General features: G+C 40.0%; 1 protein-coding gene across 1 annotated transcript in view; it reads left to right on the forward strand.

Moving 5' to 3' along the window:
* Positions 1-19,138, forward strand: part of Pappa (pappalysin 1) — a 226,188-nt gene that overhangs the window by 92,509 nt on the left and 114,541 nt on the right. Inside the window, exons 8-9 of the mRNA XM_070012448.1 lie at positions 10,448-10,576; positions 17,114-17,205. Of these exons, the coding sequence (XP_069868549.1) occupies positions 10,448-10,576; positions 17,114-17,205 (221 nt within the window). The remainder of the gene's footprint in view (positions 1-10,447; positions 10,577-17,113; positions 17,206-19,138) is intronic.

Raw genomic sequence — 19,138 nt, forward strand, 5'->3', positions numbered from 1 at the left:
ACTCTGGGCCTGGGCGCTGTCCCTCAGCTCTTCAGCTCAAGGTAAGTGCTCTACCACTTGAGCCACAGCACCACTTCTGGTTTTCTGGTGGTTTATTGGAGATAAGAGTCTCATGGTCTTTCCTGCTCGAGCTGGCTTTGAACCGTGATCCTCAGATCTCAGCCTCCTGAGTAGGTAGGATTACAGGCGTGAGCCACCGGCGCCCAGCTTGTCTTCCAAAAAAAATTTTTTTTCTTGTCAGTTGTGGATCTTGAACTCTGGGCCTGGGCACTGTCCCTGAGCTTTTCAGCTCTAAGGCTAGCACCCCTTGAGTCACAGAGCCACTTCCAGCTGTTGCTGTTTATGTGGTGCTCAGGAATCAAACCCAGGGCCTCATGCATATGAGGCAAGCACTCTACCACTGAGCCACCTTCCCAGCCCCGTGTCTTCCAAATTTTTAAGCAGAGAAAAATCCAAGATTCTCAAATACCCTGCTGTCTAGAAACTCAATGTTTCTCTGCCTAGTGGCAATGGCTCATGCTTGTAATCTGAGCTACTCAGGAGACTGAGATCTGAGGATTGCAGTTGAAGCCAGCCTGGACAGGAAAATCTGTAACACTCTTATCTCCAATTAACTAGCAAGAAATCAGCAGTAGAGCTGTGGTTCAAGTGGCAGGGCGCATGCCTTGAGTGGAAAAACTGAGACAGCGTCCAGGCTGAGATTAAGCCCCACTTACCAGCCCACACATAACATAACACACACACACACACACACACACACACACACACACACACACACACACACACACACACACACACGAGAGATACTTTATAAATGATTTTTTTTTGCCATTGAATGGCAAAACAGACTCAGAATCCAGGTGTTCCTCCTCCTGCCTACAGAACATAACAGTCTAGAGCCAGACCTTGACACTCAAATTGAAGCTCTGTTCTCTCTGATGGTGGAGAAATCTCTCTTGTTTGCTCAGAGTGAAATCATAGAGAACTGACGTAGTAGCCTCATGGCAGCTGAGGTGTGTGAGGGGGATGGGATAGGAAATGAGAGCACACATTTGGCCACGCTCAGAGCCCACGTGACCTTCGGAGAGCCCTCATTTCAAAACAAACTCAACCTTGTAGGTTTAAGTTCTCCAACCCCTCCCCCCCCCCATCAGAAATGTGACTTCCTGCTTCTAAGAAGCAAGGCTTACAAAAGGGCTCAGAAGACTCCTTGGACATCAAATAGCTCTTACAAAATAGCGTTTTGATGAGTTAAGTGTAAATGAATCAGAAACATAAGGATCACATTTTCTCCGAGTGCACATGGGTTTCCAAATTGAGGGGAAATGTAGCTTGCTAACTGCATGCCGGCTTTCACCAGACCCAAAGCATTCATAGGGGAGGATGGGGGCAGAGAAGAAAGAGCGAGCCCAGCCCCCAAATGGTTTTAGATGTAGTGCCAAATTCAGAAATGCAGTTGGGCTCACCCTCTGCCAGTAATAAAACTGCTGGCCACCCAGAGAGGCCACAGGGAGGAGAAAGGAGATTGCTTTCCCCACCGGCCTCTGGTCCTCAACAGCTACCCAGAGCAGCTCTGTCTATCAGCCCCCCAGCGGCCACACAGTCCCTGTACTCCATTCTAGGGCCCCAGCTCAGCCTCCAGTCTTCACGCTATGCAGAATGCCTTGTTTACCTCCCCAACTGTATCTGGTGTTTTGGCTCCAGAAGTCCTTGGTAACCTGGCAGCTTGTCACAAAGCCCAGCTCTGCAATTGAGTGACCTGTCCATCAACAGCAGACTGTTTGGGAAAGCTGTCACACATCTCCTTTGGTTCTATTCAGAAAAAAACAAGAGTCCTTTGTAGATTTCTCTCTCTCTCTCTCTCTCTCTCTCTCTCTCTCTCTCTCTCTCTCTCTCTCTCTCTCTCTCCTTTCTTAAATGCTATCCAGGTATGGAGTTTCCTTAAAACTGGTCAATGTCCTCCTTTCAGACCTCAGTCTGACAATATAACATAAAATTTGGGGATGGCTGTTATGTTAGTTGATCCCAGGATATGAAGCTTTGCCTCTTTTATAATTTCCACATTGTCTTCTCCATTCTTTCCCTTCTATTTTATTTCATGGCACCAAAAAAGTCAAAAATCATTTCAATTGGTGGTAAAAGATGATTAAAACAAAATAACAAAGGCTTTGGGCTGCAAGCTGTTAGTTTTATTAAATTTGCTACTGTGTTTTAAATTGGTACCAGGGCAAATCTTTGGACAATTATATCAAAGGCTGCTGGAATTAATCAGTTACATGTATAGGTTTGCTCCTTTCTCAGTCTTATGCAGTGAGGGCAAGATTGTCAGTGCACAGTTTTTCCATTGCTTGTGTGACAGGGTTGTACCCAACTCTCCTTGGTAGGGCTGCAAATGCCCCATGAATTCTCAAGTCCTTGTCATCTCAGTCTTCATGTATTGGCTTGAGACCATAGTCTTGAGCTCCCAAGAATTACCTGGAGGAATAAGAGGATGGCTATTGTCAGGGAAAGAATGAATATCATTTTCCTAAACAAAGATTCTTTCTTGGCAATGGGAACACAGGTTTGCTTTAATATAGGGGTACCTGCATGGAAAAGCTTTAGACAATTACTGAATGCCTGGGCTGGAAAGGAAGGAAGATGGAGAAAGGTATACCTTGACTACCCAAATACTAAATGTTAGGCCAAGAATTGTAGAGTGAGCCTATAATCTTACTATTTGAGAGAGTTAGGAGGATTATGGTCCAAGGATGCTGGGGCCCTAAGTAAAATTCAAACAACAAAAACAGAGGGTACGTATTCAAGGGATAAAACACTTACCTAATAAGTATAAGATCTTGAATTCAAACTCTAATATTGCCAAAATAAATAATTAAATATGTACGTACATCCACACATGTTAAGACCATAATACTGCCAGGCCTGAAACAGAAATAAAAGTTCTTAAAAATTCAGAGTAGAACTGGGTACTGGTGATTCACACTTGTAATCCTAGCTATTCTGGAGGCTGAGATCTGAGGATTATGGTTCAAAGCCAGCCAGGGCAGGCAAGTCTGTGAGACTCTCATCTTCAATTAATCACTAAAAAGCTGAAAGCAGATTTGTGGCTCATGTGGTAGAGTGCTAACCTTGACCACAAAAGCCCTGAGTTCAGGTCCCAGCACTGGCAGCCCCACCCTCCAAAATTTAAAGGTAGCACTCATGTAAAATTGGAATCAAAGAATGTATGGTTATTCTCTATAGGAAAAACTTAAGTATGTGTAACCTTAATGAATAAATATTATCGCTGGTGGCTCACGCCTGTAATCCTAGCTACTCAGGAGACTGAGATCTGAGGATTGTGGTTCAAAGCCAGCCCGGGCAGGAAAGTTCGTGAGACTTTTATCTCCAATAAAACGCTAGAAAACTGGAAGTGGTGCTGTGGCTCAAGTGGTAGAGCATTCGCCTTGAGCTGAAGAGCACAAGGACAGCGCCGAGGCCCAGAGTTCAAGCCCCACGACCAACAAAAAAAATTAAAATAAAATAAAATAAATAAATACTAAGAAAAATTCAATTAGCATAATTGCAGTTCAGATGAGGAAGGCCAAGTTATTTTAAGTTTTAGTTCTCATTAAACAAAATAGAATATAAAAACAACTGGTATAGAACACAATCTTGGAAGATGCACCTTCCATTCCCTCACTCCTTGGAGGAACATTTGCTGTCTCTACCATTCAGTACTGCCTTTCTACCTGTCTTATCAAACCAGAAGTAGAGACTACTACCAAAATGACCTTCCCAAAGCAAGAATCACTATGTCATTTACCTGGAAAGTCAATCTTCCCCCTTCTCTTTACTTTGCCTTGCTCTTCTCCACTTAAGCCATGCAATTTTTTGAGCACTCCTTTCATAACATTACCCTCATCAGCCACAGCAATAGCAAATCCCATGGCCTAGTGCAGCCTCTGCACCTACATGTTTTAGGGTTTTTAAGAGCCATCAACTTTAACACCTTCTCTTCACCACCAGCCTGTAAGCATCCTAAAGACAGCCATATATAATTCATCCTGCATCCCAGAGACCTAGCATAACCTCAGGATGTTTCCCTGAATGCTATCTATGTGGCTAAGGAGCTGAATAAATGAAACAACATCAAGTTATTTATTCAGAATTTGAAAAAGTCTCCAAAGCCATAAATGTAATTAGTTAGTGTAAAGCTTACTTATGTTAGGCAAGATTTGAAAAAGAAGGAAAGAAAGGAAGAAAGGAAGAAAGAAAGAAAGAAAGAAAGAAAGAAAGAAGAAAGGAAGAAAGAAAGAAAGAAGATAACTTATTCTTGCTATGTGCTTTTCCTCACAAGCCTCCTCATGAAGTGATACTACAAACACATGCTAATGAGTGTGTATGCATGCACCAATACTGGGGTTTAAAGTCAGGGCCTGAGCTCTGTCCCTGAGCTTTTTTTTTTCTTTTTTGGATCAAGGTTAGCACTCTATCACTTGAGCCGCCACTTCCAGCTTTTTGGTGGTTAGAGATAAGACTTTATATTTCCATGCCTAGGCTGGCTTCAAACTCTGATTCCCAGATCTCAGCCTCCTGAGTAGTTAGGATTATAGACATGAGCCACCAGAATTCAGTAATATATCCACATATTCACATGAATATGCACACTAAGCCAATGCTATATAATCCCAAGATGAGAGATGACATTAGTATTAGTTGAACTAATGTACTTCAAAATATTAGCATATTAGAATATATTTTTGGAAAATAGGAATCCTGGGCTGGGCAGGTGGCTCAGTGGTAGAGTGCTTGCATTGCATGCATGAGGACCTGGGTTTGATTCCTCAGCACCACATAAGCAAAAAAAGCTGGAAAGGCGCTGTGGCTCAAGTGGTAGAGCGTTAGCCTTGAGCTGAAGAGCTGAGGGACAGCGCCCAGGCCCAGAGTTCAGGCCCCACGACTGACAAAAAAAAAATTAACTCATTAAGACATAAAACAAAAAAGAATATATATTTATGAGTAGGTAAAATATTAAAAGTGTTCATTTCCATCATAGGGTCAAACAGAAAAACTAGTAAAGTCATTGATCTCACCCAGCCTACACTGAAAAGGAAGAAACAGTAATGTGGTTTACCTAGACTGTTAAGAGCCCTGGGTTCAATCACTAGCACAGGAAGGAAGGAAGGAAGGAAGGAAGGAAGGAAGGAAGGAAGGAAGGAAGGAAGGAAGAAAGGAAGGAAAGAAAGAAGGAAGGAGGGAAGGAGGGAGGGAGGGACAAAAAGCTATTGTTGCTGGGCGCTGGTGGCTCCTGCCTGTAATCCTAGCTACTCAGGAGGCTGAGAACTGAGGATCGAGGTTCAAAGCCAGCCTGGGCAGGAAAGTCCATGAGACTTATCTCCAATAAACCACTAGAAAACCAGAAGTGGCGCTGTGGCTTAAGTGGTAGAGCGCTCACCTTGAGCTGAAGAGCACAAGGATAGCACCCAAGCCCAGAGTTCAAGCTCCATGACCAACAACAACAACAACAACAACAAAAAAGGCTGTCGTTAGCTGGTGAAACTCCGTGCAAAAATTAAAGAAGCATCTACAAGTTGTTAGAATTAATTCAACAGTCTATGAAGGCTTCTAAATATGAAATTTAATATAGCTCAAATATTTGTATCATTCCAAACTATTGGAATATACAAATTCATTCAATGTACAATGTACACACACACACACACTATATATATATATATATATATATATATATATATATATATATATATATGAGAAGCTGTTATTTCTTACCAATATCTGTAAGACGCTTAGATTAGGAATGCTTTCCTTATAAATAGCTGTAGAGACAGGCAACAAGTTGAAGGAACAGTGTGTAAATTGTTGGACTTACAGCATTTCCTTCAAAATCAGAAACATTTCAAGGTATTGATGGCTCACAAAGTAAAACACGAGAGTCACAGATTTGAGAATGACTCTTGAAAAGTTATTTGTGAATAATTGCTACCCAGTATGTATAAATTCATGTCATTAATACACAACAACCCACTTTCAAATAGGCAAGTGGATGAGCAAGCAATCCACATGGCTAGAAATGAATGTAGTAAGCAACTGTATGAAAAGATACTCAGACTTAGCAATCAACCAAAGACAATGTAATACAATAATTAAATGTAACACGATTCATAGTTTGGCAGAAAATGGAATGTTTGGCAAAACTGAGTGTCAGCAAAACCCCGAAGCAATGGGAATTCTACTGATTAACTTGTTAATTGCTGCATACATTTGGAAAAAAATAATTTGGCAATAACTAATAATAAACTTAAAACACAATTACTTCTCAACCTAACAATACCAATTTTGTTCTATCTTCAGACAACTCTGGCTCTGTGTAGGAATCTTTATAGCAACATTTTTACAAATAATGAGCAAAAAGATGGATTAAATGATAATATCAATAACAAAAGATGTCTATCAAAATAATGGCCAATTAAAGTGTGATCTGTGTGTAAGGTAGAGCATTTTGTGTCAATAAAATTAAGCAAGTTAGATCCACCTTTACTAATGTGTATAATCTCAAACCAATACCGATGGACAGAAGGGAGCTGTGTAAATAAGTATAATCTATAACATTCAAAATATGCAGCTTAATGCATCAGAACAAAAAGTACAAAAATGTGCCTGAAATGAAAGTAAGATACAAGAGGCAGGCAAAGAGATACATTCAGACTTTATCAGACTATATAAATGTTTTAATTTTTTTATTTCTATCCCACCCAAAATCAAAAAGATAGGAAGAAAATGTGGCCAATGTTATAATTTGACAAAGCTGGAGAGGAAGTCTATGAACATTTATTGTAGTGTTCTCTGTACTTTTCTATGTAATTGAAATATTTTCCCATTAAAACAATCATAATAGTATATATTAAGTCTTTGGCACATCATGATGGGCTCCAAAAGTGATTGTTTCCTTCCTTCCCATTCTTGGCTACAAGCTGGTATCCAGAGTGCCCAGGCATTACCCTCTGATTCTTAGCCCCAGGGTGGACCGGAATACTTGGGCTCTTCCTGAGCCAGAGACATCCTGGGTGGTCTCACCCATGTATCTTCCAGATCAATCTGGGTGGTAGGTTCTGACCGACACCCATCCTTACTGCAGAATTTTAGCAGCAGAGGCAGCTTCTGGCCTGTAGAAATGTTCATGACAGAGAAATAGAAGACAACATCCTTGTTACTATGGGTTAATACTAAGGATTGCCTTCCCAACTCCTATTTAGTGTAGAATTAGATGCTCAGAGAGAAGACATGGATTGTCTGAAGCCAATAAATCAGTGGCCGACACAGAGAACTGTGTCTCCCAGATTGTAGATCGTACCTCTGGGCTCTTCCTGGTTCACAATTAGGACTTCTGATTTCTAGCATTCTGTATTTTACACCTCATAACAGCTGGGACTTCCATGCCTGGAAAACACTGTCTTGGGATAGAATTAGATTCTTTTGCATTTGGTGTTTTTGTTTTTCCACATAGGCTTTTGTCCAGACTAGCCTCAGACAGCAATCCTCCTATTTCCGCCTACTACCTACAGGTGCACACCACCATGCCCAACCAAGAATACTTGTTTCTAATGGTCAGAAATGCAAACATAAGTTAGACACTTGTGAAAGAGCCATGGCCTGGATAACAGTGACAAAGACAGGGCACAGAACATGTTTGTCTACCTTTAAACTGGTATTTACTAAAGAGGAGGATGAGGAGGGCAGGAGAGAGGGCAGAATAAGAAAGAGAAGGAAAGCTCTCACAAAGATTAGCTTACCACTTAAATATTTCAACCACAAATCAAGTTTACACAAACCACACGTAAGAAACAGCATGGAGAATTTATCACACTAATATACTTTTTATTTTTTTCTAAATATATGATATTGTTATTGCAGGGGTGATACACAGGTATCACCTGATACACAGGTATCAGGTAATGAGTATATTTCTTTTTGAACCCTGTCACCCCTTCCTTCTCTCACTTCCAGTATCCCCGCAACCCAAGCTGTACAGTTCACTTTCCACATAGTATCTAGTGGGTAACACTGTTGTATTTGTTCACCGTTTATCACAACTTTTTCTGTGCTCCCTCTTACCTTCCCAAAGACAAACTAACAAAGAAGACAAAAGGAAAAGACAACAACAACAACAACTAAAATCTCTTGTTTCCATTTCTTGTAGCTCATTTTGCCAAGTATTCTTTTATATGCTCGTACTGCCATGCTTTTCCTGTGAAAGTACTCTTTCTGTTCAGACAGTGGCCACATGTCCTCGGTGGCCTGGGATGGAGCCTGGAGCATACCTCTAAATTTTAGAGCAAAATCAGTATATCACATAATATTTGTCATGATTATCTTGCAACTTCATGCATCCCCTACAAATACCACTCTTTCCCTAACTGCATTTCAGTTTTAAGTCACAAGATACACACACACACACACACACACACACACACACACACACACACACACACACACACACACACACACATTCATTATTCTACATGAAGATAAGGCAGCTAATAAGCTTTTTAAAAAAAGTCTGTATCTTTATCAACAAATTGACCTTTAGAGGTTTACAATTGTTTATATGGACCTTGTCTTAAGATATTTATGTATTGGCTCATTTTATCTTCATTAACAGAACCTTAACAGAATCTGCAGAGACTTCTGGTCTACCCCCAACATCAGTAACTGCTCTAGTACTCCTAAAACAAACTCCCTTTGGAGGATAATAGATCTAACATTCTCAAAAAGGTGGTGTTCCTCACTAGAATCCTTCACTGCTCATAAACTCCAATACATCAGAGAGTGAGGAGACCTTTTCTGCTTATGCCCTGCACCTGTTATCTTGGTGGCCTTATCCAAACAGCCCCTGTCCTAAGAGCAGCTGAAATAACAGAGGGGCAGGAGAACTTGAGACTTTTTTTGACATTGTCCTCTTGTTTATAAAATCCACCTCCATCCACTCTGGAATCTCTTCATTATCCTCTTGTGTGTTTTTTTTTCCCCATTCTAGATTTTTATTATGAAGAAATGTATACTTGGTACAGAGAGTCATGAAGACAAGGAATAACATCTCCTTTTGAAAAATGATGGAAAGGGAAAGATAGGAGTAGACATTTGGTCATCTATATTTGCCTTGGAGTATAAATAGCGGCAGCCAGGTTCATTTGATGTTTCCTTCGTGAAAAAAATCAGGATAGGCATTAAGAGTTTTTGAAGTCAATAGAGAAATATCATCCTGTCATGTTGGAAATCTGACAGGAACCAGCCCTAAAAACTGCAATTCCAGGACAAGGCCTTACACTTTGCACACAAGTCTAAAATGGGGATAAAGGAGACAGGATATAGGATATTATTCAATGGCATATGGTTGCAAACAAGTTGCTTGAACTATCTATGTCTCAGATTCATCATCTGTGAAATTAACATGAAAGTACAAATATTCATGTACAAGTGTATTGACTCTCAAATGAGAAAACATATAGAAAGTGCATAGCCCAGGGCCAATACTAGATTAATACATGCTACTGTTATTATTTCAGACAAGAATGAAAGACATTGGGAGGATCATGTGATAGAGAAAAAGAGAATTGCTATAGATGCAACATCAGGAAAGAGCTTGCTCATGCATACTGGGGTAATTCTGCATGGGTTTATAATGAGAGGCAACAATCAGATAATGCCCAGGGAATCCCATAGCATAATTTCCCACTTCAGTGCTTTTGCTTACACTATGTGTTTTTTTTTTTTTATCCTGGATTGTTTCCTCTCAAATACTTTTCTATGGATCACATGTTATCTGTTACTTTTCTAGCATATTTGGTATAGAAGTTAAGGGGTAAAAGTCTCTACATGTTTATCCATCAGTTAACACTTGTTTTCATTGGTGTATAACAGAATGCATTAGTCAATAGTTCACTAGATAATAACCAACTCTGTAATTATCTAGTAAGTTCACTACATAATTATAGTAAACTGAATGTGTGTTTGATTTCAAAAAATGAACAAGGCTAAAAAAGGTATGGTGGTGCACACTGTAAGTTCCAGCACTCAAGAGGCTCTATCAGAAGAATTATGAGTTCAAGGCCAGCATGGGCTATCGTAAGACCCTGTCTCAAAAAAAAAAAGAATGAAAGGAAGAAAGAAAGAAAGAAGGGAAGGAGGGAGGGAGGGAGGAAGGAAGGAAAGAAAGAAAGAAAGAAAGAAAGAAAGAAAGAAAGAAAGAAAGAAAGAAAGAAAGAAAGAAAGAAAGAAAAAGAAAGAAGAGAAAAAAGAAAGAAGAGAAAAAAGAAAGAAAGGAAAAAGGTGGGGTGGGGGACAGCAAAACTAGTAGAATATATTTGGTATAATCGGTTTTTCTTTCCTGACATGCCTCACCTCAGATTATGTTTGTCTAGCTAATTGTCTTCTTCACATTTTCTAGGGATCTGAAACTTGGCAGCGTGTACCAATACCAGATTATCACCGTTTCGGGAACCGAAGAGAGTGAGCCATCATCTGCTGCCATATACATCCATGGAAGTGGATACTGTGGTGATGGTATTATCCAGAAGTAAGTAGTTGTAAGAGGAGAGCACAGTATATAATGAGGGCAAGATTGTCAGAGTTCTTAGAGAGAAGAGCTAATGAGATTCTAATCTGTACATGATCTTCGAGGTGCTAATGATCTCCAGCCAGCTTCCAACTGGTCTGCAAGTCATTTGCTGGCCTTCGAAGAAAATCAGTAACTCTTTTGGAACACACAGTTCTCAGTAGATGACTTAGACAGAGGTACCATTATGTACTTACTTTCATTTTTCTTCTGTTCTTACTTTGTCTTTTTCTGTCAAAACCCACAGTCAGTTAACGGGATAGAGTTCATCCCAATTAAAGCCATTTTTGAAATTATTTTTCTGGTTGCTAAGACTGGATATCAACAGTTTCAAAAATAGGTCCAAGGGTCATAAAAATAACAAGATATTCTAACATACTATTATACTGAAACATAGTACCCCAGATTGAATATGGAATCTGACAAGGAGTTCATGGGAGAAAATGAATCAGTGAGTATAAAGATTCCAACCCCAAAAAGAAATTCTGATTAAAGAATATAAAAGTGTATGTTGTAGATATGGCTTTGATGGAATTTTCAGTCCATCCTCTCCCCTCGGTCGTCAGGACAAGATGCTAGACACCTGCCTAATAGGAACTAGCAGGAGATTTTGAGTTCCTTTCCTCCTGAATAAGCACAAAAATATTTTCTGGCATGAGATTGCAAGGGCGTTTCATTTTTTTCTGTTTTTGCTTTTATTTTTCCTTAGAGGTGGAGACAAGACCAACTATCATTTCATTCAAAACTAGATTTCTTATGGCTGAAAATTCTGTTGCTTATTGCTGTTGTATCAATTTGTGTATCATACCATCAACGAAGAGGTTTTTCTTTTTTAAAAAAATGAGTGAGAGATTTAATGATAATCATTATGTGTGGAAATGGGAAAAAATGAGCTATTGGCAAAATTCCTCCATTAAATGGCCCTGTTGGGTGTCACATAATATCTGTGCAACCTTGGATTGCAATTACTCCTTCTGTGGGGGGAGGGGTGGTGCCTCACAGTGCCATGAAACCACCCATGTACAGACCGTGGATCAGCTAGCTCACAGGTGTACATATATGATGGGGAAGGGGCAGGGTTAGGCTTCTTTCTGTCTGTCACTAAACCTAATGTTACAGGGAGAAAGAGCAACTTAATGTGTTATTGGCAATCGTGTGGGTCTGTGAGGTCAACTAGAAACCTCTATTTTGGGATAAAGGGAGCAGCTAAGAATAGAACATGTTACAGTTGTAGGAGTAAAAAAATAAAGAGTTTGCACATGAATGCCTATCCACATAGACAGTTACTGCCCAGCATGATGCTTTTGGATCTTGACTAATATTGAAGTAAATAGCAAATGTGAGATCAGTGAGATCAGATGAGGACCAATGAGTTTCTTTTCTTGTTTGTTTTTGTTTTCTTTTACTAACCCTCAAAAAAATGTGTACAAGAATCTGCTTCTGTCCCCCAGTGAAGGATGTCAGCTGTGAGTAGAAAGTAGCAACTCAAAATCTTTAAGTAATATATATATATATATATATATGTACATTTTTATATACAACATCAATTCTGTTTTATTTACTAAGACAGATGAAACTCACAAACACTTTCTGCATAAACATTGCAAAGCCCACTGTATGTTCACTGGTCAGAATACCGATTTCAAACATTCAGCACGCACTCTTGTTCTTCTCATGTAATGATCTATATAAGAGTTGTGCTTTCCCCCATGTTTTCAAGACTGATGCCAATTATTCAGAAACAAGAATTAACCTATACTTAGGTAACTTTCAGAGAGGAGTTATCTGAATTTATCTGGTATCTTTGAAGGTTTGATTTTTTTTATTTTTTACTGTTTTTAAATGAATGACTTCAAAGAAAATTCCTTATTGGCACCGAGGTTTGAGCGCTGGGTCTGATCATTTCCAGACAGGCTCTCTACAACTGAACTATACCTCCAGCTCTTTTAAAAAATTTTTAATGTATATTTTTATTGCAAAGATACTGTACAGAGGGGTTACAGTTGCATGAGCAAGGTAATGAGTCCATTTCCTAACAAGAATTGTTACACCCTCCTTTATATTTCCCCTACCATCCCCTCCCTCCCCACTTCCCTAACTCCTTCCTCCCCTTTTCTACCCACCGCCAAAGTTGTAAAGTTCGTTTTCAACATACTGTCTTATACATCTCATTGTTACAATGGGTCATCCTATATCCTTATTTCAGCATTTTGTTATTTCCCTTTCCCTCCCCAAGTAAGAAAAATGTATAAACAAGATGCAGGACACCAGAATCAAATACAGTGACAACAGAGGTTTACCATGGAGGAAAAACATACAAAAGAAAAAAAATCACATAGTATATTATATGTACATTAAGAAGAACAACAACAAAGATAAAACCTCTTGTGTCCCTATCCTGGGGTTCATGTTGCTTAGCTTCATTATATGGTCATATGTACATTTTTTTTTTACCTCTTCTGCTTGTCCTAGACATACTAGTTAATGCAGATAAGGGAAACCATGGGACCTATGTTTCTTTGCGTCTGGCTTACTTCACTTAATTTTTTCCGAGTCTTTCTATTTCCTAACAAATAGGGTGGTATAATTCTTTCTGATGGAGGCATAGAATTCCATTGTGTGTGTGTGTGTGTGTGTGTGTGTGTGTGTGTGTGTGTGTGTGTGTGTATACATACATTTTCTTGATCCATTCATCTACTGAGGAGCATCTGGGTTGGTTCCATATCTTAGCTATGGTGAATAATTCCAGTTCTTTTTTGTGCTGTTTATCTTTTATCTCACTTCCTACACAGACGATCATACCCAGTATCTTTCTGTTGAGATTGAGCCTCAGTTATTGAAATCCTACTATTCTCAATCTCAGCTATAGCTAAGATTATGAATATAAACCATGGGCATCCAGAAAAAGACATTTAAAAAGCTAACATTGATAATGCCAGTAATGATCATTAGCACAATTTCAAGTGGCTTCCTCAAGCAGACCCATCTAGGATATATATTTATGTCCTGAATATCCTGTGAGTTTAATTTCAAAAGAAAATAATCGAGATGTTAATATTGGAGAGATAATGTAAATTTAAGTGTTGAGTTATGGTGATTGCCAAGAATGTATGACTTAAGAACATAGAAAATAAAGCTGCTCGCAGGTCTGAGCATGAACTCTACAGTGAGCATTGTGCACGTAAGAGCCACATCCAAATACAGAGATAGAATGTGAAGACAGAGTTCCCAGCGCAACAAAGTTGGGGAAAGGGAGCCATTCATGCTTCTCTCCCACACAGAGGCCTGTGCTTCCAGCTCAGTTCAGAGAGAAAGTGTCCGATTGCACGCTGCATATCAAGCTGCATGCCCAGAAGATTCAGAAAATATTTGCAGTCGCTGCTGATAAACCATAATTGTGATTTGGCATTTTCTAACTTGGCACAAATAATTTTTTAATTGACAGATTGGGAGCCTTAATTTACAATTCATTCCATCCTTGTTGGAGCCAGACACAGGCACCAACACTACAAACTACCATTTTTCTTACCAATCTGAAATGGCAACCATAACCATGATTGATTTACAATAGCTTCCACAACTTAATGAAGCTATTTAATTGTAGGGGGAGTTAAATCTAGATTCAGTATTCTACACAGATAGACACCAAATACTTAGGTTTTCTGTAGATAGCAGGTATATGTTATACTTTGTAGAAAAGTGTATGTAGCTAATGGATCTCATCCTAATGAAAAGAGAAAGGAATAGAGGGCAAGAGAGAGGGAGAACAGAAGGAGGGAAGAAGGAAGGAAAGAAAGATGAAAAAGAAAGGAAGAAACAATAGAAGGAAAGAAGGAGTGAAGGAAAGAAGGAAGGAAGGAAAGAAGGAAAGAAGGAAGCAAGCAGGGAGATATAGAGGGAAGAATGATGGAAGAGAAAGAAGGGTCACATGAAGGAGAGAAGGGGTGTCATCATCTTATTTATAGGAAAAGGAATTTAGGAAGAATTATGGACACAAATGATCTACACCAAATTTCTCCCAAATTCACCTTTAGTGTAAAGATGGATAATTCTAATGATAAGAATATCTGTAAACATTTACTTATTGGGTCTCTGTCACATTGAGACATAATGCTACCTGTGATCTCTTGATTCTTCCCAACAACGGCATTAGATAGGTCCTATTATCGTATTTTATAGAAGACCACTAATGTCCAGGGACTCTAATGGCTTCCTCAAGCTTACACACTCAGTAAGGAGTAAGTGACACATGGGACCTGAGAGCTAGGTCCTCATTTGGAGCTATCGTTGTGTTGCTCTGGGGCCTGATGACCCCTCAGAACTAACAAATGAGGGAGTGGCTGTATGCTGCCTGGTACAGCCCAGGCATTACGCTGGGCACTGAGGTAGAAGGATGACAGATTCTCTTACTCTCTTAGGCATCTCACAGCTTCACATAGAGCTCAAGTAACAGACCAAGGCAGTCAGTTTGACAACTTCTGTGATGGATGGAGCAACATGTCTGTGAACACAGAGAATGATGGCTACTCACCCAGGCCTGTGAGGTCAAAGGAGGTTTCGCAGAACCATGCTATCTAATGATAGATCTGTCATGCCTACAAGATATTTGTGGTGACCTTGATATTTGGCTTAAACCAGTAGAACATACTGGTGATGGAAAGCAGGTTGGAAATATTCTTTGTGGCTTAGGGAACCAGCCCAGGTTTTTTGGTTGTTTTTTTTTTTAAGTTTCTCCCCAGATAACCCACGAAATAGCTAAGAAGTAAAAGGGTCATCAGCAATTGCTGTCCTGTCCTATAAGATTCTCTGGCAGAGAAGACTGAGATGGGAGTATGGAGGTCTTTGCTCATGGGTTGCCAAGAGAGAACCTGGGTGGTTCTTTGGAGATCAATGCAGTGTCCTAGGCCATCTTAAGGATTGATTGCTAGGCACTCTCCTGCTACTCTGACACCTCCTAAAAACAACAATCATTGCCTGGTGTTAATAGCCTTGGTCAAAGGAAAGTCTGAGGCTTTTTCCATGCTGGGACAGGACCCAGCTGGTCTCTGAAGAGACCTCCTAAGGCAAAGTGGGAATGACACATGTGGTTCCCTGAGCATCTACTCAGTATGACACTTGAAGTTACAGTCCCTTTTTGTATCCAACACAAGTAGTGGGGCAACTGTCTCCATTGTAAGACAAGAAAGTGAAGCTCTGAATCTGTAAGAACACCATGCAAAGAAAGAACTTTTCTACACCATGTAAATGTGTTCTGAACTTTCCAAGATTGTAGCAACTTACACACAAGGAGCAATTCAGAACTTGATGTGTGGCTACTGTGAATGAAGAATGGGATTAGCATAAGTCATCACAGAATGATCAGATGGAGAAGCCAAAGACATAAACAAGATTATGCAGTTAGTTTGGAACATAGGGTTCTAAAACACAGATTGTCTGGTTCTGAAAGGATGGGAACATTCCAGAAAGTTGCAGTCTATCTAGTCTTTCAGTTTGTGCTTTTCCTTCTCCTTGCTCAAGCTTAATTCAGAAAATGAGTAATACTCGTTTTCTGCCCATGCTAAAATCATCTTTAGGTGATGGAAATAATTCCAAGAAAAACAAGCAGGGTCAGAGTTAACTTTCAATCAAAGATTACTAAACAAGAGGATGTGAGTGAAAATAAACTTTCCTTTTCAGTGGCGATTTAGGGAAGCTGTCAATTCAAAGAGTGAGGGAGTTGCATTTACATTGTTGGAACCCCAAAATTTTCTTCCAAAATCCTTTTAAAATCAGAAACACAGCCAGGCACTAGTGATTCATCCATAATCTTAGTTGCTGTATTTAGGAGAGTGAGATGTGAGGATCATGTTCAAAGCCACCCCAGGCAGAAAAGTCCATGAGACTTTTATCTCCAATTAATTACCTAAAAGCCATAAATGGAGCTGTGGATCAAGTGGTAGAGCACTAGCCTTGAGAAGAAAAAAACAAAAAAAATAAAACAAAACAAAAAAATCCCTCAGGGACAACATCCAGACCCAGACCCAGACCCAGACCCAGACACACACACACACACACACACACACACACACACACACACACACACACACACACACACACGCACGCACACCACACACACACACACTCACTCACTCACTCACTCATAATCAGAAAAATGAAGACGGCAATGAGATTTTTCTTGATCTGTTCCTTCCTTGGCTTATTTTTCACTCAGTTTTTACTCCGACTGACTTGGTAACTTAAGGAACTTGAAATTTTAGAGAAATAACTTTGAAACAAGAATTCTACTTTGTATTCAGAAAGCAAAATAAGGCAGGTGTGATAGGAATTTATAAATCTACACCTTTTATGAAACTTGCTTTGAACGTGAAGAAACAGGTGAAGATAAAGGGACTTATGTGAGGTCTCCTGGAAGGTTTATGGCCCATGGAAGGACTTGTCCTTGTCCTGCCCATGTTATGAAATGGTCTACTAAATTTCTGTTCTGTGTCCACTGTGCAGAGACCAAGGTGAAGAATGTGATGACATGAATAAGATGAATGGTGATGGCTGTTCCCTTTTCTGCCAAAAAGAGGTTTCCTTCAATTGCCTTGGTAAGTCGTTACCATGTCTCTGGTCCTGGCTGGTTGGTTATTTATAATCATGATAATTATCTATAAATAATGGTTCACTCCTTATATTGCATGCTTATTGAGTGACTCCTATGTGTTAGGTACTGTTCTAGGCACCAGGGAATACTGCAACGAAAATCAAACAAGGGAACCTAGCAATACTGAAGAATAGCTATCTCCGTCCCTAATACATTAGCGTCTCATAGATGATGGAGATGACAGGTGAATTTATTTGATCATTCTTTTCTTCATACTAACTCTCCAGGATGGCCATTACCATATCCATGTAGGATTTTATTCTTTTTTTAAATTAAATTAAATTACAGTTTTTTGTATCAGTCCTGAGGCTTGAACTCAGGGCCTGGGCACTGTCCCTGAGCTTCTTTTACTCAAGGCTAGCCTTCTACTTGAGCCATAGCACCAGTTCTGTCTTTTTCAGTTGATGTAGTACTGAGAAATTGAACCCAGGGCTTTGTGCGTGCTGGGCAAGTACTAATCCACATCCCCAGCCCAGGATTTTATGCTTTAGAGGTAAGACAAATCAAAAGATAAGGGAAATGGTAAAACTTGCCCACAATTACACAGCTTAAAAAAAAAGATTAAAGACAGAACCCAGTCTTGAACCTGATTTTGTCTGATTCTCAAATTTGTATTCAGCCCATTTTGCTATACTATCTCTAGCTGGGATCCAGGAATTTCCAGAATCTTCATTGCAGGCTGGGAACTGTGGGCAGTCTCTCTGATCTGCCAGAGGAGAAATAGCAGACCCGCCTGTGTTTAGAAAGCAAATGTCCTTTTCCCACCTTGCCCAACTCAGATGGGAAATGTGTTTTCCTCTGCCTTCTAGCAGTGTCTGAGCGATCTTGTTGTTTCAGCCCCACTTGGGAGGCCCTGACCAGCCCAGGGCCAGTAAACAGACAGGGGTTGGGGGAAGGGATGGAATTTTGAGCTGGCCCAGATGAGATCATACTTCCTTTAAGATGCAAATCGATACCTGAAGATCAAAGGTCCCTGGGCTAATCCCTTGGGCTAGAGGTGAAAACTAATCACAATTCATTTGCAAGTACAAAAGACAGAGGTGCACTCTCTGAAAAGGAAAGGGGCAGCTACAGTGGGGGGTGGAGGAGGGGGAAGGGAATGAAAACCTTGGTGGGAAGAATTTACTCTGAAAGGCAATTTTCTAGGAGGACTAAAGGGAAGGAGATGTCATCGCGTCCTGGCATCTGCAGTGCATTACTGGAGTGTATGTTTAGACATTTGTTCTCCTCATAGATTGAACTTCACGAAGGCATAAGAACCTTGAATCACTTACCTTTAATTTCATTCCCAACACAAATTTATTGAGCACCTACTGGCTCCTTTGTACCAAACACAGGGTCTATATACATAACAAGGGGTGCACTGCAAATGTTTGTGTTTGAGGTGGGGGGTGGGGTAGAGGAAGAACAAGGAAGAAAGGACTAGGGAGTTTACAGACACCTTAGGTCTTTCAATTGCAAGATATGGTTTCTTTCAGTCTTGTAATTTCCAATACATATCTGATTCCTACTAATTGTGGACTCTACTTGAACCTTACCATCACCTTCCTCACAACTAACTGACCTCGCTGGAAAATATCTGCCCATTTTAACTCACTTGGCTGTGGCATATAATGTAAAGGCTCTGGGAAGGAAGTGGGATGTGGTAGAGTTAGGAGATGGTAGGGATGATTCCTACAGATAGAAGCTTGTGGCCCATGGAAAGGGTCTACGAACTATGGTCCACATGCCAGAACAGGCCTACTGTCTGTATTTGTAAATAGACATACTTCTTTTTTTTGTACATAGATCTATCTCTGCTCTCACATTACAGATTCAAGGGATTACAAATGGCAGCCTATAGCCCAAAGGAACTAAAATATCTACTCTCTGGCCCC

The sequence above is a fragment of the Dipodomys merriami genome, unplaced genomic scaffold (genome assembly GCF_024711535.1).
Source record: "Dipodomys merriami isolate MVZ:Mamm:240054 unplaced genomic scaffold, mDipMer1.0.p SCAF_11, whole genome shotgun sequence".
Classification (NCBI taxonomy): domain Eukaryota; kingdom Metazoa; phylum Chordata; class Mammalia; order Rodentia; family Heteromyidae; genus Dipodomys; species Dipodomys merriami.